The sequence below is a fragment of the Conger conger genome, chromosome 2 (assembly GCF_963514075.1).
Source record: "Conger conger chromosome 2, fConCon1.1, whole genome shotgun sequence".
Classification (NCBI taxonomy): domain Eukaryota; kingdom Metazoa; phylum Chordata; class Actinopteri; order Anguilliformes; family Congridae; genus Conger; species Conger conger.
Genome location: NC_083761.1, coordinates 82,246,451 through 82,262,327, shown reverse-complemented (window position 1 = coordinate 82,262,327; position 15,877 = coordinate 82,246,451). Strand labels below are relative to the sequence as shown.

The window sequence follows — 15,877 nt, the reverse complement described above, 5'->3', positions numbered from 1 at the left end:
TGCGCGTGTGTGTGTGTGTGTGTGTGTGAGCATGCTTGAGGTTGTTCAGAGTGTTTTTGATTTTCGATGGTCACTGTTCATTATATCCGTTTTCAACTTCATTTATTTTCATCTAGCTAACTTAGACAAAGTTAAACAACTGTAAAAAAAACGAATAGATGAATACGAAACACAAGGTTTAGTATTAAAATATAAATGTCCTTGGCGTCCGTTCTAAATACCGGCGTAGTGGGTTGAGGACAGCGGTGCGCTGCAGTCACGGTGTTTGCTGGTAACGACCCTCACAGAAGACGAGGAGCTCAATACCTTTCGGGACGCCAGTTCACTCAAACAGGCCGGCACGCAAGGGGACCGCAATCAGGACACGGCCCAAGAGAGAGCCCCCCAACAGTGCCGTCCCGCTCTGCAATCTGCACCGGCTGTGACCCCCATAAAAGCCTGTTCAGGGGGCCCCCAGAGGGCCTGGGGCGGCCATGTTGTTCGACAACTGATTTCACATAAAAAGAGAACAACACAGAGGAAGCGAAGACCAACGGCACATTTTCAAAGCGAGCTGCTGGGATTTATTCCGTTTTAAGTCCGGCCTAGTTTATCCGAGGCCACACCGTTTACACTTCAAACCGCACAAAACCGAAAGGGCAAATGGAAAGAGCAGGGCAAGGAGTATAGAGAATGCGATTTCAGCAGTGCTGCGGAAAAAACAATCAACAGACAATGCCCTCAACAGACATAGGGACACACACACACACACACACACACACTATTTTCAGATGTTCTTTTTTTTTCAACAGTTTTCAACAGTAATCAGTTTGCAGAGAAGGTAGGGCAGGTTTGGGGTAACAGAGCCCTCAGTATGGGGTAACCAGGGCAGGTTTGGGGTAACAGAGCCCTCAGTATGGGGTAACCAGGGCAGGTTTGGGGTAACAGAGCCCTCAGTATGGGGTAACCGGGGCAGGTTTGGGGTAACAGAGCCCTCAGTATAGGGACAGAGTGATAGTGGGGGCAGGTTTGGGGTAACAGAGCCCTCAGTATGGGGACAGAGTGATGGTGGGGGCAGGTTTGGGGTAACAGAGCCCTCAGTATGGGGACAGAGTGATGGTGGGGGCAGGTTTGGGGTAACAGAGCCCTCAGTATGGGGACAGAGTGATGGTGGGGGCAGGTGTGGGGTAACAGAGCCCTCAGTACCCGGACAGAGCGAGCACGGTGGGGTAGCGTGTGCGCAGGGACATGCACTTCTGCTCGTCGATCATCAGGCTGTGCTTCTTGCAGCTGAGGTCCTTCTCCAGGGCCATGCGCGTGTCCTCCAGCTCCCTCAGGGAGCCCCGAGCCGCCGAGAGCTGGTCCTGCAGGGCCTGCATGCTGCTGAAGATCTCCCCCACCTCCCCCACCAGCCTGGAGACACACACAGAGACACTCACCAGCCTGAGATACACAGATACACACTCACCAGCCTGAGAGACACAGAGACACACTCACCAGCCTGAGAGACACAGAGACACACTCACCAGCCTGAGAGACATACACAGAGATACACACTCACCAGCCTGAGAGACACAGAGACACTCACTCACCAGCCTGAGAGACACACAGAGACACTCACTCACCAGCCTGAGAGACACACAGAGACACACACTCACCAGCCTGGAGACACACAGAGACACACACTCACCAGCCTGGAGACACACAGAGACACACTCACCAGCCTGAGAGACACACAATTTCAGAGTCGGCTCTATCATTAGCAAGCCTAAATTAACTTATCGATTTATTTTAATTGATACAACAGCAAATGCACACCCATGCCTGAAGACCAGTTACAAAGCGCGCAATCAACAGATTCATTTCCTTTCTGCTCCTTCTTGGGCGGCTGTGTAGCATAGCTGCATATTGATAGAATAAATAAGACCTGATTTCAGCTTAGTTTCGCCCGGCTGAAGAGCTTAGATCGATGAGGCTGCAAATGCAGATAGTATCGGTGGCAGAAAGATTTACAGTTTTACAGCTGCCCAAAAGCCTCCATTACCATTGCATATACGATACAATTAGCACGTTTTGCATGTTTGTGTAAGTCATTTCAGCTGGTTTATCCCAATGTGCTGTAAAAGAGCATGGCAAACAACATTATTGTACGAATAATCTTTTTTTGAGATTGAACAAGGATTGAGTCCTCGGAGGGACTTATCCAGGACTCCTGTTATCTAAACCTTTATCCAAAAACAAAGGTCTGATCAGGTGCAATTCACATAGAATCAGTTGTACAGCCATGAACATTAAGTCTAGTACACATATCCCTGCTCAAGCTAGGTTCTGAAACAGCTGCTAACTGATTGACCAGCTCCCAGGTTGACATGTTCTGGCCAGCTCAAGCTATGTTATAAAACGGCTGGTGGGTGCTTCATCACTGTAAAGTGCTTTGAGTGTGCGAAATGCTCTATATGAATGCAGCTACCCATCTATCCATCTATCTGTCTATCATCTATATATCCATCCATCAAAATACAAATGCCGCCTCACAGCAAGGAGGTCCTGGGTTTGAATCCTGGTCGGCCGGGGCCTCTCTGTGTGTTTGCATGTTCTCCCCGTGTCTGCGTGGGTTTCCTCTGGGTACTCCGGTTTCCTCCCACAGTCCAAAGACATGCAGGTTAGGCTGATTGGAGAGCCTAAATTGCCCGTGGGTATGAGTGTGTGAGTGAATGGTGTGTGTGCCCTGTGATGGACTGGCGACCCGTCCAGGGTGTATTCCTGCCTTTCGCCCAATGTATGCTGGGATAGGCTCCAGCCCCCCCGCGACCCTGTTCAGGATAAGCGGGTTCAGATAATGGTGGGATGGATGGAAAATACTAATGCAACACTCCTAGATTAAAAATGTACAACCAGGGGCAGGTGAAACACAAGTGACAATAGATCAGCGCACTCCCGCAGAGGAGGGAAGGTACAGGGTGAAGAGTACAGGGGGAAGAGTACAGGGGGAAGAGGACAGTCTGCAGACTGCGGGCCCATTTTGGGACCCCTCCTGCCCCGGCCTGGTGGCGTTGGAGAGCACGCTGACATGATCTGGGGTCTGTCTTGGTGGCGTTTGGAGAGCACGCTGACCTGATCTGGGGTCTGTCATGGTGGCGTTGGAGAGTATGCTGACCTGATCTGGGGTCTGTCATGGTGGCGTTGGAGAGTATGCTGACCTGATCTGGGGTCTGTCATGGTGGCGTTGGAGAGCACACTGACCTGATCTGGGGTCTGTCAGGGCGGCGTTTGGAGAGCACTCTGACCTGATCTGGGGTCTGTCAGGGTGGCGTTGGAGAGCACACTGACCTGATCTGGGGTCTGTCATGGTGGCGTTGGAGAGAACACTGACCTGATCTGGGGTCTGTCAGGGCGGCGTTGGAGAGCACACTGACCTGATCTGGGGTCTGTCAGGGTGGTGTTGGAGAGCACTCTGACCTGATCTGGGGTCTGTCAGGGTGGCGTTGGAGAGCACACTGACCTGATCTGGGGTCTGTCATGGTGCGTTGGAGAGAACACTGACCTGATCTGGGGTCTGTCAGGGCGGCGTTGGAGAGCACACTGACCTGATCTGGGGTCTGTCAGGGCGGCGTTGGAGAGCACACTGACCTGATCTGGGGTCTGTCAGGGCGGCGTTGGAGAGCACACTGACCTGATCTGGGGTCTGTCAGGGTGGCGTTTGGAGAGCACACTGACCTGATCTGGGGTCTGTCATGGTGGCGTTGGAGAGCACACTGACCTGATCTGGGGTCTGTCATGCTGGCGTTGGAGAGCACACTGACCTGATCTGGGGTCAGTCAGGGTGGTGTTGGAGAGCACACTGACCTCATCTGGGGAGCGTCCCGGCACAGCTCCACGTTGGGCCTCTGGGCGCGGGTGTACAGGCGGGACTCCGCCACCCTCATGGGGGCCTCCTTATCGTGCAGGGCCTGCCTCAGCATCCGGATGCTACGCTCCTGGGCCCCCGTCTCCTCCAGGATCTGACCCGGCAGAGAGAGGGAGCGTGCCACACCCGTCACACTACATTCAGCAGCCTGTAGCAGTTGTGCAGATCTTATCGAGGCTACACTGGGGCCTGAACCACCAACATACCTTAGCCACCAGGATACAGGCTGCCCCATGACAAGTGGGTAAAGGTTGATACTTCCTTACGGTTGTACAGCTAGTTCATTAACATATACAGTAGCCTATGTAAAAACTTATTTAGGAGTTTAACTGTTGTTATTGTGTCCAGCCATTTTGAATGACATCGGTTTCCTCCTATTTCTCAAGTCTGAGCTGAGAAACGATGCCCGACTTATAATAACAAGCCAGCCCTCTTTTGTGGTCTGAAGGTCATAAATACAAGTTTCCTCGATACCTGGAACGCGGCATAATGCTAATGCAAACCGGATTAGAGAAATAAATAAAAAATAAACAATTCCAAAAACCTACTGTTCAAAGGGTGTGCTTTCATATTATTATTATTATTATTTTCCTCTTCCTTCGACCTGACGGCAATTCAGAGTAGTGGCATTGGCCTCAGAATCACTGTAAACGATGAGGCACTTCGCCTGGGCGCGAAAGCCCAGAACCCTCTGGGGCCGAGAGAACAGAACGGCACAGGGGGCCACAATTTACGGAGCTCGCCCCGCCATGAATACAGAGCGCGCAGACGTAACGGCTATCGGCACGCCTCATATATAAACCTGTGTGATGTTAGAGAGCTGCAGCGGGGGACTTCACGGGAGCAGGTGCGCCTCCGCGGAGCGGGAGAGTGAGGCTTCGCGAGCCGCACTTAGCCGCCGTTCGGCGCTGCTCTGAACTTTGATCGCGCGCCGATTTTCCTCTTTTGAAAAAAGGGTGAGTGTTTTTGGGTGCCGGGTTCGATCGCAGCCGGTACAGGAAGCCGGGCCGGCGAGCGGGCGCACGGCCGGATCAAAGGGCCGTCACCGCACTGCCTCAGAGAGGAGGGGCGGAGGATGCACCGGGCGCAGGGCGGGAGGTGGAGGTACTTTCCCAAATGTACCCTGAGAGCACAGTACCGGGGAGAAATGAGTACAGTTTCCAAGCAGAAAAGGTACAAATGAATGTCATATTGTTGGCTAGGGGTTTTTATGTACCTATAGGGTACAGCGGTATGTACCTAGAGTACCTATAGAGGTCAGCACTTTGCTTACCTAAATTTAGTGTATTTTAGAGTGTATTTGAGAGAAGAAAAAAAAAAAAAAAAAGATCTTAAGTGACCAGACTGAAGCTGCTTGTTAAGGCAGTTTGTGGTGGTTTGTGGCCGTTTGTGGTGGTTTGTGGCGGTTTAAGGCGGTTTGTGGCGGTGCGGGGCGGTTTGTGGTGGTTTGTGGCGGTGCGGGGCGGTTTGTGGTGGTTTGTGGCCGTGTGGGGCGGTTTGTGGCGGTTTGTGGCGGTTTGTGGCGGTTTGTGGTGGTTTGTGGCGGTGAGGGGCGGTCTGTGGCCCTGCGGGGCGGTCTGTGGCGGGGTCGGGGGTCCAGGCCTGGGTCCAGGCCCCTCACCTGGGCCAGGTGCTGCTCCAGCCGGGCCCGGGCCTCTCCCAGCTGCTGGCAGCGCAGCGTGAAGGCCTGCTCCACCGCCGCGCACTGCGCCCGCAGGTCCTCCGCCACGTCTCCCAGCATGCCCTCCACCAGCCGCCGCAGCTCCACTGAGGCCTGCTCCTCCCGCCGCGCCAGCGACACGTTCTCCTCAGAGAACCGCACCCACGAGTCACGCATGGAGACGCTGTGCAGGGGGGGGGGGGGGGAAGAGGGAGGGGGGGAGAGAGAGAGAGAGGGGTTCATTTAATAAGGGGTAATGGGGCACTCACACTGGGCAGGGTTGAGGTCATTAAAGGGTCAGGCTGGGCTTGCAGAGGGGCTGTATGAACAGAAAGCTTAGCCCACTCACACCTCCTGGAGGTGACAATTACACAGGAGTGTTCATCATGAACGGGGACAGGGGGGTCAACTTCTGTACATGGCCTCATCAGGAGAGAGAGAGAGAGAGAGAGAGAGAGAGAGAGAGAGAGAGAGAGAGAGAGAGAGAGAGAGAGAGAGAGAGAGAGAGAGAGAGAGAGTGTGTGTGTGAGAGAGCGAGAGAGAGAGAGAGAGAGAGGGAGTGTGTGTGTGTGAGAGAGAGAGAGAGAGAGAGAGAGAGAGAGAGAGAGAGGAGTGTCTGTGAGAGAGAGAGAGAGAGAGAGAGAGAGAGAGAGAGAGAGAGAGAGAGAGAGAGAGAGGCAGAGACAAAGAGGCCAGCAGCAAACATCGCCAACAGGAAGATAAAACACAGGCACTTTGCTGTGCTGACATCTGGAGTGAATGAGCAACAAGCCCTGTTTTTAAGAGCGGAGGAAAATTCCTCCCTGGCAATTTACAGAGCAGTTTTGAAAGCGGCATTCTGGGAAGGCTTATATTTCACCGAACCCCTGACTTCCGTAAGGAGCCCATGTCCTTAAGGAAAAGGTGCGTCGGATTCCCTCCAAGAGCAGTGCAATGCAACGCTGTAATGCAGTAGACTTAAAACACGTACGTTAAAAAACGAAACACAGCCTCCCTCAGCCTGCGGACACAAGACACAGAGACCCTGCTGTGCGCGGATCGTACGGTTCTGATGCTGAGGTTCTGACGCTGTGATCCAGGGCCCCGGCAGCAAATGTGAACCAACATAATCATGAGATCAAAGTAAGAGACAGATCGCATAGATTCACCCAGCACATGTAGCAGCTTGGATTTAGCAGCAAGCAAACTACCCAATCGGGGACTGGCATCATAGTCCACGCCGAAATGCTTGATTAAACAAACTGATAATCCACAAGTGCAACGGTTCTGCAGAAACAATCTGTATAACGTCTTTATTTGTTTTTGCCAACCAATAGAAAATATTTCGCTAACCAATAAAACATCAGCGAATGTTGCGCATGGTTCCCTGTAAATCTTGGGCTGATGGCTGGAAACCTGAGAAAGTTACATTAAAAGGGCATCCACAGGGGAATAGTATAGAAGAGAAACTGTCTCCACACAGAACGGGAATTCACAATCGGCTACGCGGCAAGAATAAGAAACGATAACGAATGGTCCGCAGAGAGAGTAAAAACATCGGGAGGATTCCACCTTCGGGAACGCAATATTTACTGCGCTAACAACAAATTGCAAAGAAAATAAAATAAACATACACGCTGTTGTACATTATTTACGCTGATTGCAAAACAACACCATCGACACTCCCAGCAGCGGCGTTGAGTGCAGATTCGCACTCTTTCAGAAAGGCTCTCCCTCGATGAATATGCAGACACCCAAACGGTATAAATCAGCTCCTCTAAAAGGCATGTGTATTCCCACCATGTCAGGAGCATCATTTGGCAATAACAAGGGCTGGATTCTCATAACCAACAGCTGTTGCACAGGGAAAACAACATAGCCGTAATTAGCCGAATATAAACCCAGAAATCCCGATATATAACCCTTACCTGACCTCAAAACTGGCTGCCATTGCTCTCTCTCTTTCTTGCATTCCCTCTCTCCCTCTCTCTCGCATTCCATCTCTCCCTCTCTCTCTCTCGCATTCCCTCTCCCCCTCACTCTCTCCCCTTTCTGTTTCCATTACATTATTGGCATTTGGCAGATGCTCTTATCCAGAGCGACGTACAGTTGATTAGACTAAGCAGGAGACAATCCTCCCCTGGAGCAATGCAGGGTTAAGGGCCTTGCTCAAGGGCCCAACAGCTGTGCGGATCTTATTGTGGCTACACTGGGATTTGAACCACCAACCTTGTCTGTTTCCCTCTCTCTCCCTCTCTCGTTCTAGCTCTCTCTCCCTCTGTCTCTCTCTCCCTCTCTCCCTTTCTCTCTCGCACCCCCTCTCATCCCTCACTCTTTCTCTCTTTCCCTCTCTCTGAATTTAGAACTGGAGGAGAAATGTCCCCCATGCTCCAAGGGGTCCACCTTATACCTGTCCTGTTTCCAGCCGAAATAAGCAGCCTCAATGATTCCAGTCTCCAACCCTGGTCCTGGAGAGCTACAGGGTGCGCTGTTTTTCGTTCTTACTCTGCACCGAATTCATCGATTAGAGTTAACTCACCTCACCTGGTTACCTGGGTCTCAACAGGGTGCTGAATTTAAGGTGAAAACAAAAACTAGCAGGCCCAGTAGCCATCCAGGACCAGGACGGAGACCACTGTTATAGACCCATAGCCTTAACCATGGAGACATTTCCCTCAAATTCTCCGTCAATAGACCCTCTGGATGTCTGCTTACCAGCCGAAACAGATTCATCGATGTTTACCAGGTGCTCCGATACGCACTCTGTGGAGCCTCTAGAGAATAACAGCTCTTCTGTTCGTCGATTCCACTCGTAATTTAATACCATCAACCCACTCAAACTACACAACGGACCGATGAACACTGACCCTCAACCCTGCACTGTCTGATTGGATTCTTAACACCGTTTGATGTTAGCCCTGGACTCTTCCATTGATCTATTATACTCCGTCGCGGGTGTGTGCTTTAAAACTACTTCATTCGGCAAGCTCCTGGGAATGAATGAGAGTGAATGGGGGATTCAGCCGGGACAGGACAGCTGATGATGCTTGTGTTCAGTCTATGCAAATACAATGGGGTACGCTTCACAAGAGTACTTGTGTTACACTAAAATTAAATATCCCTGGGGATCCCCCCACCCTCCCCCCACCACTGGGCACTGGAAACTGTACACTGTCTCGTGTCCTGCATGGGTGGGTCTTCTATGGGGGTGACATTAGCTCAGAACCCGGCCCTGTGGGCAGTGTGTGTGGGGACGCGGGGCAGAGGGGGGACTGTAGGGGGAGGCAGACAGGGTGCGGGAGGGAGCGTGAGGGGGGCATACCGAACCTGGCCCTGTGGGCAGTGTGTGTGGGGACGCGGGGCAGAGGGGGGACTGTAGGGTGAGGCAGACAGGGTGCGGGAGGGAGCATGAGGGGGCCATATCGAACCCGGCCCTGTGGGCAGTGTGTGTGGGGACACGGGGCAGAGGGGGGGCTGTAGGGTGAGACAGACAGGGTGCGGGAGGGGGCGTGAGGGGGGCATATCGAACCCGGCCCTGTGCGTAGGGCGTCCGCTGAGCGCACAGTCCTGTGAGTGACAGGTCTGCTGATCCGATCGTTCAGCCCAGGAGCGCCCCGCAACAGGGACGTCTGGCGGGGGGGGCAGGGTGGGGGGTGGGGGGGGGGGGGATTGTGGCCCTCCAGGAGCAGCAGAAACTGTGTAGATTTGCACAAAAATTTTAATTCAATTCAACTGAGTTTTATTTGTACAGCGCTTTGTAAAGAATACTATGGCAAGGACGCTTTAACAGAGCAGCAGGAAGGCAAACGGCAGACCTGAACACCCCGAAATAACAAGTGAGGTCAAAAAAAAAAAAAAAAAAAAAAAAAAAAAAAAAACTGGTTTAACCGAAGATCCTTTGACGGACGAGGCCCAGACCGATTCGACGGGGTACGGGAGGAGAGCCCCAAAGGGACGCAGGACAACACGCACGCGGCCACATTATGATTACATTATGCATACCGCATGTACCGCTATGCTAATGCGCCGTCTCGTCTGGCTTTCCTATTTGCATGAAGACCGAGAGCGGTGTAATTAGGGGCAGCTAAACGTGAATCTGCGGAGAAGTGAGAGAAGGGTGGAAAAGAGGAGGGGAAAGGCAGATAAATAAGTAGAGGAGGTAACGAGAGAGCGCTTTTAAAAAAAGTTAGACGCACAAGTTGTGAGAGATTTAAGCATAAATTTGCTTTGGCTCACTGTATCGTTTAATAGTTCCCTGCTGCCCTCTAGTGTTAAAGGAAGGTATTGGCCAGCTGACCAGAGTAGGCTCTCTAAAGTCTGTCTGAGCTTGCTATCTTAGTCACTGGGTTGGATCTTTAATAAGCCATCATCATCATCATCATCATCATCATCATCATCATCATCATCATCATCATCACACACACACACACACACACACACACACACACAAAACTGTTTTGGATTGTTTGTGTTATGCTATAATCTGGTTTGAGGTTGAATGCAGGGTGGAGAGGCACGTCTCGCCCTCAACCGTTACGCAGGAGACGCGAGACACAAAAATCAGTGACCGATAAATTGTGCTCTCCTTCCGTAAGAACATTCATTCATTCATTCATTCATTCATTCATTATCCTAACTCGCTTATCCTGAACAGGGTCGCAGGGGGGCTGGAGCCTATCCCAGCACACATTGGGCAAAAGGCAGGAATACACCATGGACAGGTCACCAGTCCATTGCAGGGCACACACACCATTCACTCACACACGGGCAATTTAGACTCTCCAATCAGCCTAACCTGCATGTCTTTGGACTGTGGGAGGAAACCGGAGTACCCGGAGGAAGCCCACGCAGACACGGGGAGAACATGCAAACTCCACACAGAGAGGCCGACGGGGATTCGAACCCAGGACCTCCTTGCTGTGGCAGTGCTACCCGCTGCACCATCCGTGCCGCCCCGTAAGAACACACCTATAACAAATATGTTTGAATGCGCAAATCCTTTGTTCCTCTAATGCCTTGTGCACACTACAGAATAATCAGGCCAATTTTAGATTATATTCACAGACACGTCTTAACACTCCCTACCATCGTCATTTAAAATGTGTAACACAACATTAGGCTTTATGATTGCTTAATGAACAGTTCAAATGGACCGGCCGATGTAGGACGGGAGCACAGACAGACAGAAACGGATAGAAACGGGACACAAACACAGCCCAAAGGTTAGCACGATGCGTTCAACACTGCAAACAAACACGGCGAACTGTGTTTGCAGCAAACAGTTACCGTTGAACGATTTTAAATGAACATTCCATTTGGTTCAGCACCAACGCCATGCATGCGATTTAGATTTAACAATGCCAGCTAGCTGATTCTTTGCTTATCTGTGATTTTTCTTAAGGCACGAAGAAATATTACATTGATTAAAGTGTATGACAGCCAAATAATTGTAAAGGTTTTGCCATTTATGTTCGCGGCACACTACCTTTTAAAATGGGTAGCTAACGTTAGCTAAGGTTCGTGGCGAACAGAAAAAAGTTTGAATATGTTCGCGAACGTTAGCTAACGTTTACGCACTGAGCTGGTCTGTAGGCTGAGATCGTCGGGTAAGGACCTTCTGGCAATTCCAAAGGCCAAGCTAAAAACAAAATGGGAGACTGAGCCTGGCTATTAGGGCCCCTCAACTCTGCCTGAATACCGTGCCAGAAAGGGAGGGAGGGAGCAAGGAGGAAGAGAGAGCGAGAGAAAGAGAGAGAGCCGAGAGTGCTCACACTCGTTGCATGTTGTTCTGTATATGTCTTCCGTGTTTCTGTGTGTTTCTATGTAGTATAACGTATCGTATTACACTGTATGTGTTGCCGTGGCAACATGACAGTAGTTGTTCCGCTAATAAAGCATTTTGAAGTTAAATTGAAATTTTGAAGTTAAGTTGAGAGAGAGAGAGAGGGAAGGAGGGAGAGAGAGAGAGAGGGGGGAAGAAGGGAGAGAGAGAGGGAAGGAGGGAGAGAGAGTGAGAGAGAGAGGGAGAGCTGGTCTCACTGCTCCTGGAGCTGCAGAGAGCTGGGGTGGTTCTGGATGTCCATGCTCTGGTTGCTGTAGCGTCCGCACTGGACGTCCATGCTGTAGGCCTGAGACTTATCACACCAGTCCTGCTCTAGAGTCTGCTTCACCTCTCTGTCAGCCCTGGGAGAGAGAGGAGAGAGAGAGAGAGAGAGAGAGAGAGAGAGAGAGAGAGAGAGAGAGAGAGAGAGAGAGAGAGAGAGAGAGGGAGGGAGGGAGAGAGAGAGAGGGAGAGAGACCAGGAGAGAGAGAGAGAGAGAGCGGGTGGGTCCATCAGTTCAAAGGTTTTTTAAAAATAAAAAGTTTGTAGTTTTGAAGCATTCCCCTATCATGGCAGGATGTGCCGTTAGGCCTGTCTGATCTGGACATTCACTCATGATGAGTTTTCACTTCAATCAAGACTGTTTTCTTTATGCATGTACTGTTTAAATGTTTAAATGTTTAAGTGCACTTATAAAGAGATGCATCTGATCTGTAAGTACGAGAAATATCATCAGGCGAGCTGGTTGTTCTTGTGACTGTCATGATATTGTGTGGATGACTGTTAGTTTCGCAATCCTGCTTTCAGAAAATGTGTTCGTGTGATCTGGATGCCACAGCGCTGATTTTCTGACCTTATTTGATTGACGGTTTGGTTTAAAGTTTTTTTCAGAAGTGCTTGGACACTCCGGATCAGCTCCACTTCCTTTATAAAAAAACAAACAAAAAAACAACAACATTAAAACATTTTAGTATCTTTTCCTATTGCCATCACGCACAGCATGAACTGTAGCTACTTCATCTATCTGATTAAGTATACACTCAGTGATCACTTTATTAGGTAGACCTGTACACCAGCTTGTTAATGCAAATATTTAATCAGCCAATCATGTGGCAGCAACTGAATGCATAAAAGAATGTGGTCATGGTCAAGAGGTTCAGCTTCTCAGACCAAATATCGGAATGGAGAAGAAATGTGATCTAAGTGACTTTGACCGTGGAATGATTGTTGGTGGCAGACAGGGTGGTTTGAGTATCTCAGAAACTTCTGATCTCTTGGAATTTTCATGCAGAACAGTCTCTAGAGTTTGCAGAGAATGGTGCGAGAAACAAAAAAACCATCCAGTGAGCAGCAGTTCTGTGGGCAGAAACACGTAATTAATGAGAGAGGTCAGAGGAGAGTAGCCAGATCGAAGCTGACAGGAAGGTGACAGTAACACAAATATCCACACATTACAACAGAAGAGCATCTTTGAATACACAACTCATCATAACTCTTAAGTGGATAGGCTACAGCACCAGAATACTTAATAAGTCTAATTAATACATAAATACATAATTAAAGTGCTCACTGAGTGTATCTAAAACCGCATAATAAATTCAATAGAGGTTCATTGAATATGGTTGGGACCTAAAAATGAAATAAAGTATTCACTCTCAGTAGCTGTTCCTCCACTTCGTCTTTGACCAAGTCTGGTCCGAGTCGGCGCTCCCGGCAGGTGAGGTTGTCCGTCGCAATGGCGTAAGGGATCTCGGTGGCTTCCAGCGCCTTTTCCAGTCGGCGCTTTTGCCCCAACAGCATCTCTATCTCCCTGGTTAGCTCCTCGATGTGCCGGTGCAGTTCCGACTGCCAGAAGTTAATTTCCTGCAGCCGTTCTCCCAAGTACCGCGTCCCCTCCGCCTGGGACCGAAGCGTCCTCGTCTCCGTCTCCTTGTGAAGAGATTTTGACTCATATCGGATCCTCTCCGCGTTGTCCCGATCGCCTGTCGCCTGGGCGAAAGTGGAGTTGTTTTTGGCTCCCCACTCATCAGGCGTATACTTGGCGGTCCGGTAGCCTACCGTAGCCAAACCAGAGGACGGAAACATGTTCTCTTTGATAATCGACTCTTGGGATCTGGGAGGCAGATCATGGGATACAGCCCGCGTGTCAACAAATGGTCTTGACACTAAAAGTTCACCTGACATTTTGTTATGAATAAAATGTTACCTCTAAAAAAGAAAAATTGAGGATGTGACAGACAGCCGCGGTATTTGCACTGGCGTGTTTTGTTTATCAATGTGTTTGCTTTGCGTTGCCAGGGAACCTCGTTTCCATGGACGCGTGACACCTGGACAACTCCACCGGAGATCGCGATGCGTTTCATTATGGTCAGATCTGAAGGCTGAGTTTAAAGTGTAGCGCAAAGATACAGCAGGCCGTACACTGTTTATGCGATATGTTTATTTCACGAATAGACGTATTCATCTAGTTTCAGTTAGCCCTCTTATTATGTTAAGATGTTATGACCGCTTTTATGTTTGGGGTCTAATTGAGCCCAACAGTTCAAATAAGCACACAATTATTGTGACAGAAATATTTGGACACTTTGGTTGTCGTCTTCTTATCGTTTCCAAAATGACTAGCCTTTAATCCATAAATATGACAAATGTGAAAAACATCTCATTCAGGTTCAGTAAGTGAAAGTTTGGCACCTGTATGGTAGAGTGCCACCAGAATCATCCGCAAAGAAGTCTGAGATACATATTAAAATGGTTGTATATTTTCTTACATATTATACAGTTCAAAAGAACCCCACACAACACATTCTTATGTAAAGTTGGTACATGAATTAGCATAGCCATATGTTTTTATTGCATGTTTGCAATTTATCCCACCAAATTAGAAAGTTAGAAAGATCATGCAGTATCAACATGAAGCAAGGTTAACTGATTTTTAAGACACTAAATGGGATCAAATTGACCCCAATCATAGTGGGAGGGTTAAGAACATTCTCCTTTCAACATAATGGTCTTAAACACAGATTTTTCTTCTACACTTTTTATGCATAGTAAAATTCTCATTGTTAATTACAGGAAACCCTAACATAGTACACATTGTGCTTGAGTTGATTTAACACGTGTACAAGGCCACCTTTATGTTTATTGTGGTTTGTTATGACTGTTTAAATTTCTAGCTGTGGCATACGGTCAAATAGTTCATAGCATTCATGGTCGCATACAGTAAGCTACACCCAATCTCGAGAAGTAAATATTCTTCACAAATCAGGGAAGACAATTTCTGCATGGTCGAAACCATCAGAATACATACAGTATCTGATGTGAAAATGCATTTGGTTTCAGACTTGGATAGAATAGATAGAATGGAGAGGATGTTATTTGAAAATCAAACGCATTACAGATTATGAGTAGAAGAGTGGTAGAATTACGTCACTAGTGTTGACGTAATTGTAGTTTTATTACGGTCCCTTAAAACCTGGTGCAAATTATGTTGTTACAAAATGTTGTTCAAAAATATATTTGAAAAGATGAGCCAGGGAACATGCCCGCCCGGTACTTCCTGTTGACTCTGTTATAACGGGTCATCTGTGCTGCCGTAGGCCCAATTTGTTTAAAAATTGTTTCCGTGTATTGCATCCGAGTGTGTACAAAGGTGAATATGAAAATAAAAGCACCAAGTTCTGGTGTCTCGGTGGCGCAGCCTGTAGAGCACTGACCGCATGCTCATTGCGAGCCGCGACGTCGGCGGCTCGAGTCCGACCGTCCGACATTTGTCGCGTGTCTTCCCCTCTCTCTCGCTCCAATTCTTCCTGTCCCTCTGTGCTGTGTGCTGTCCAATAAAGCTGAAAAAGGCCTAAAAAATATCTTTAAAAAAAGCACCAAGTTCACAGTAATATCCTGCCCAGAAATATTTTAGTGCTGCACGCAGACTCGACTCAAGCCACGCCAGGTTTCATGTGTTATCTCTGTCCTGAAAGCGAATGGCGTTTGAGAGGCATGTCGTAGCTTATAAAGCAAAAAATATATAAAACATTCGGTAGTAAATGGTTGGCATTTATATAGCACCTTTATGCAAAGCGCTGTACAATTGATGCTTCTCATTCACCCATTCATACACACACTCACACACCAACGGCGATTGGCTACCATGCAAGGTACCAACCATTTACATTTTACATTTTTGTCATTTGGCAGACGCTTTTAATCCAAAGCGACTTACAAGTGCATAGGTTCTACCATAAGTCAAAGCATCACATCCAGAACTGGCAAAATACACATGAAATGCTGTTCAAAACATAGTCGTCATCATAAGTGCAATTTTTCTTCTTTTTTTTGGGGGGGGGGGGGGGGGTTAGACAAGGATAGGGATATCAGAAAGGAGGGGCAGGGGAAAATCAGGAGGGAGGACTAAGGTAGAGGTTGAAAAGGTGGGTTTTGAGTCTGCGTCGAAATAGGGGGAGGGATTCTGCTGTTCTGACAGTGGTAGGCAAGTCTTTCCACCACTGAAGAACCAGAACGGAAAACAGGCAGGAAC

The 15,877-nt window shown here is 48.9% G+C and overlaps 1 protein-coding gene across 3 annotated transcripts in view; it reads right to left on the bottom strand.

Annotated features, from left to right (window-relative positions):
• Nucleotides 1–537: 537 nt before the first annotated feature.
• The window catches only part of tekt4 (tektin 4), a 33,458-nt gene continuing 18,118 nt past the window's right edge, over nt 538–15,877 (bottom strand). For 2 of the 3 annotated variants that reach the window (XM_061232482.1, XM_061232483.1), the window contains 5 exons: nt 12,200–12,270; nt 11,565–11,708; nt 5,508–5,730; nt 3,826–3,980; nt 538–1,392 (listed from right to left, as the gene is read on the bottom strand). In XM_061232482.1, the coding sequence (XP_061088466.1) occupies nt 1,179–1,392; nt 3,826–3,980; nt 5,508–5,730; nt 11,565–11,708; nt 12,200–12,270 (807 nt within the window). In that variant the 3' untranslated portion in view covers nt 538–1,178. Of the gene's footprint in view, nt 1,393–3,825; nt 3,981–5,507; nt 5,731–11,564; nt 11,709–12,199; nt 12,271–12,999; nt 13,531–15,877 lie in introns of those variants that run through there. The other variant, XM_061232481.1, reaches the window with a different exon arrangement.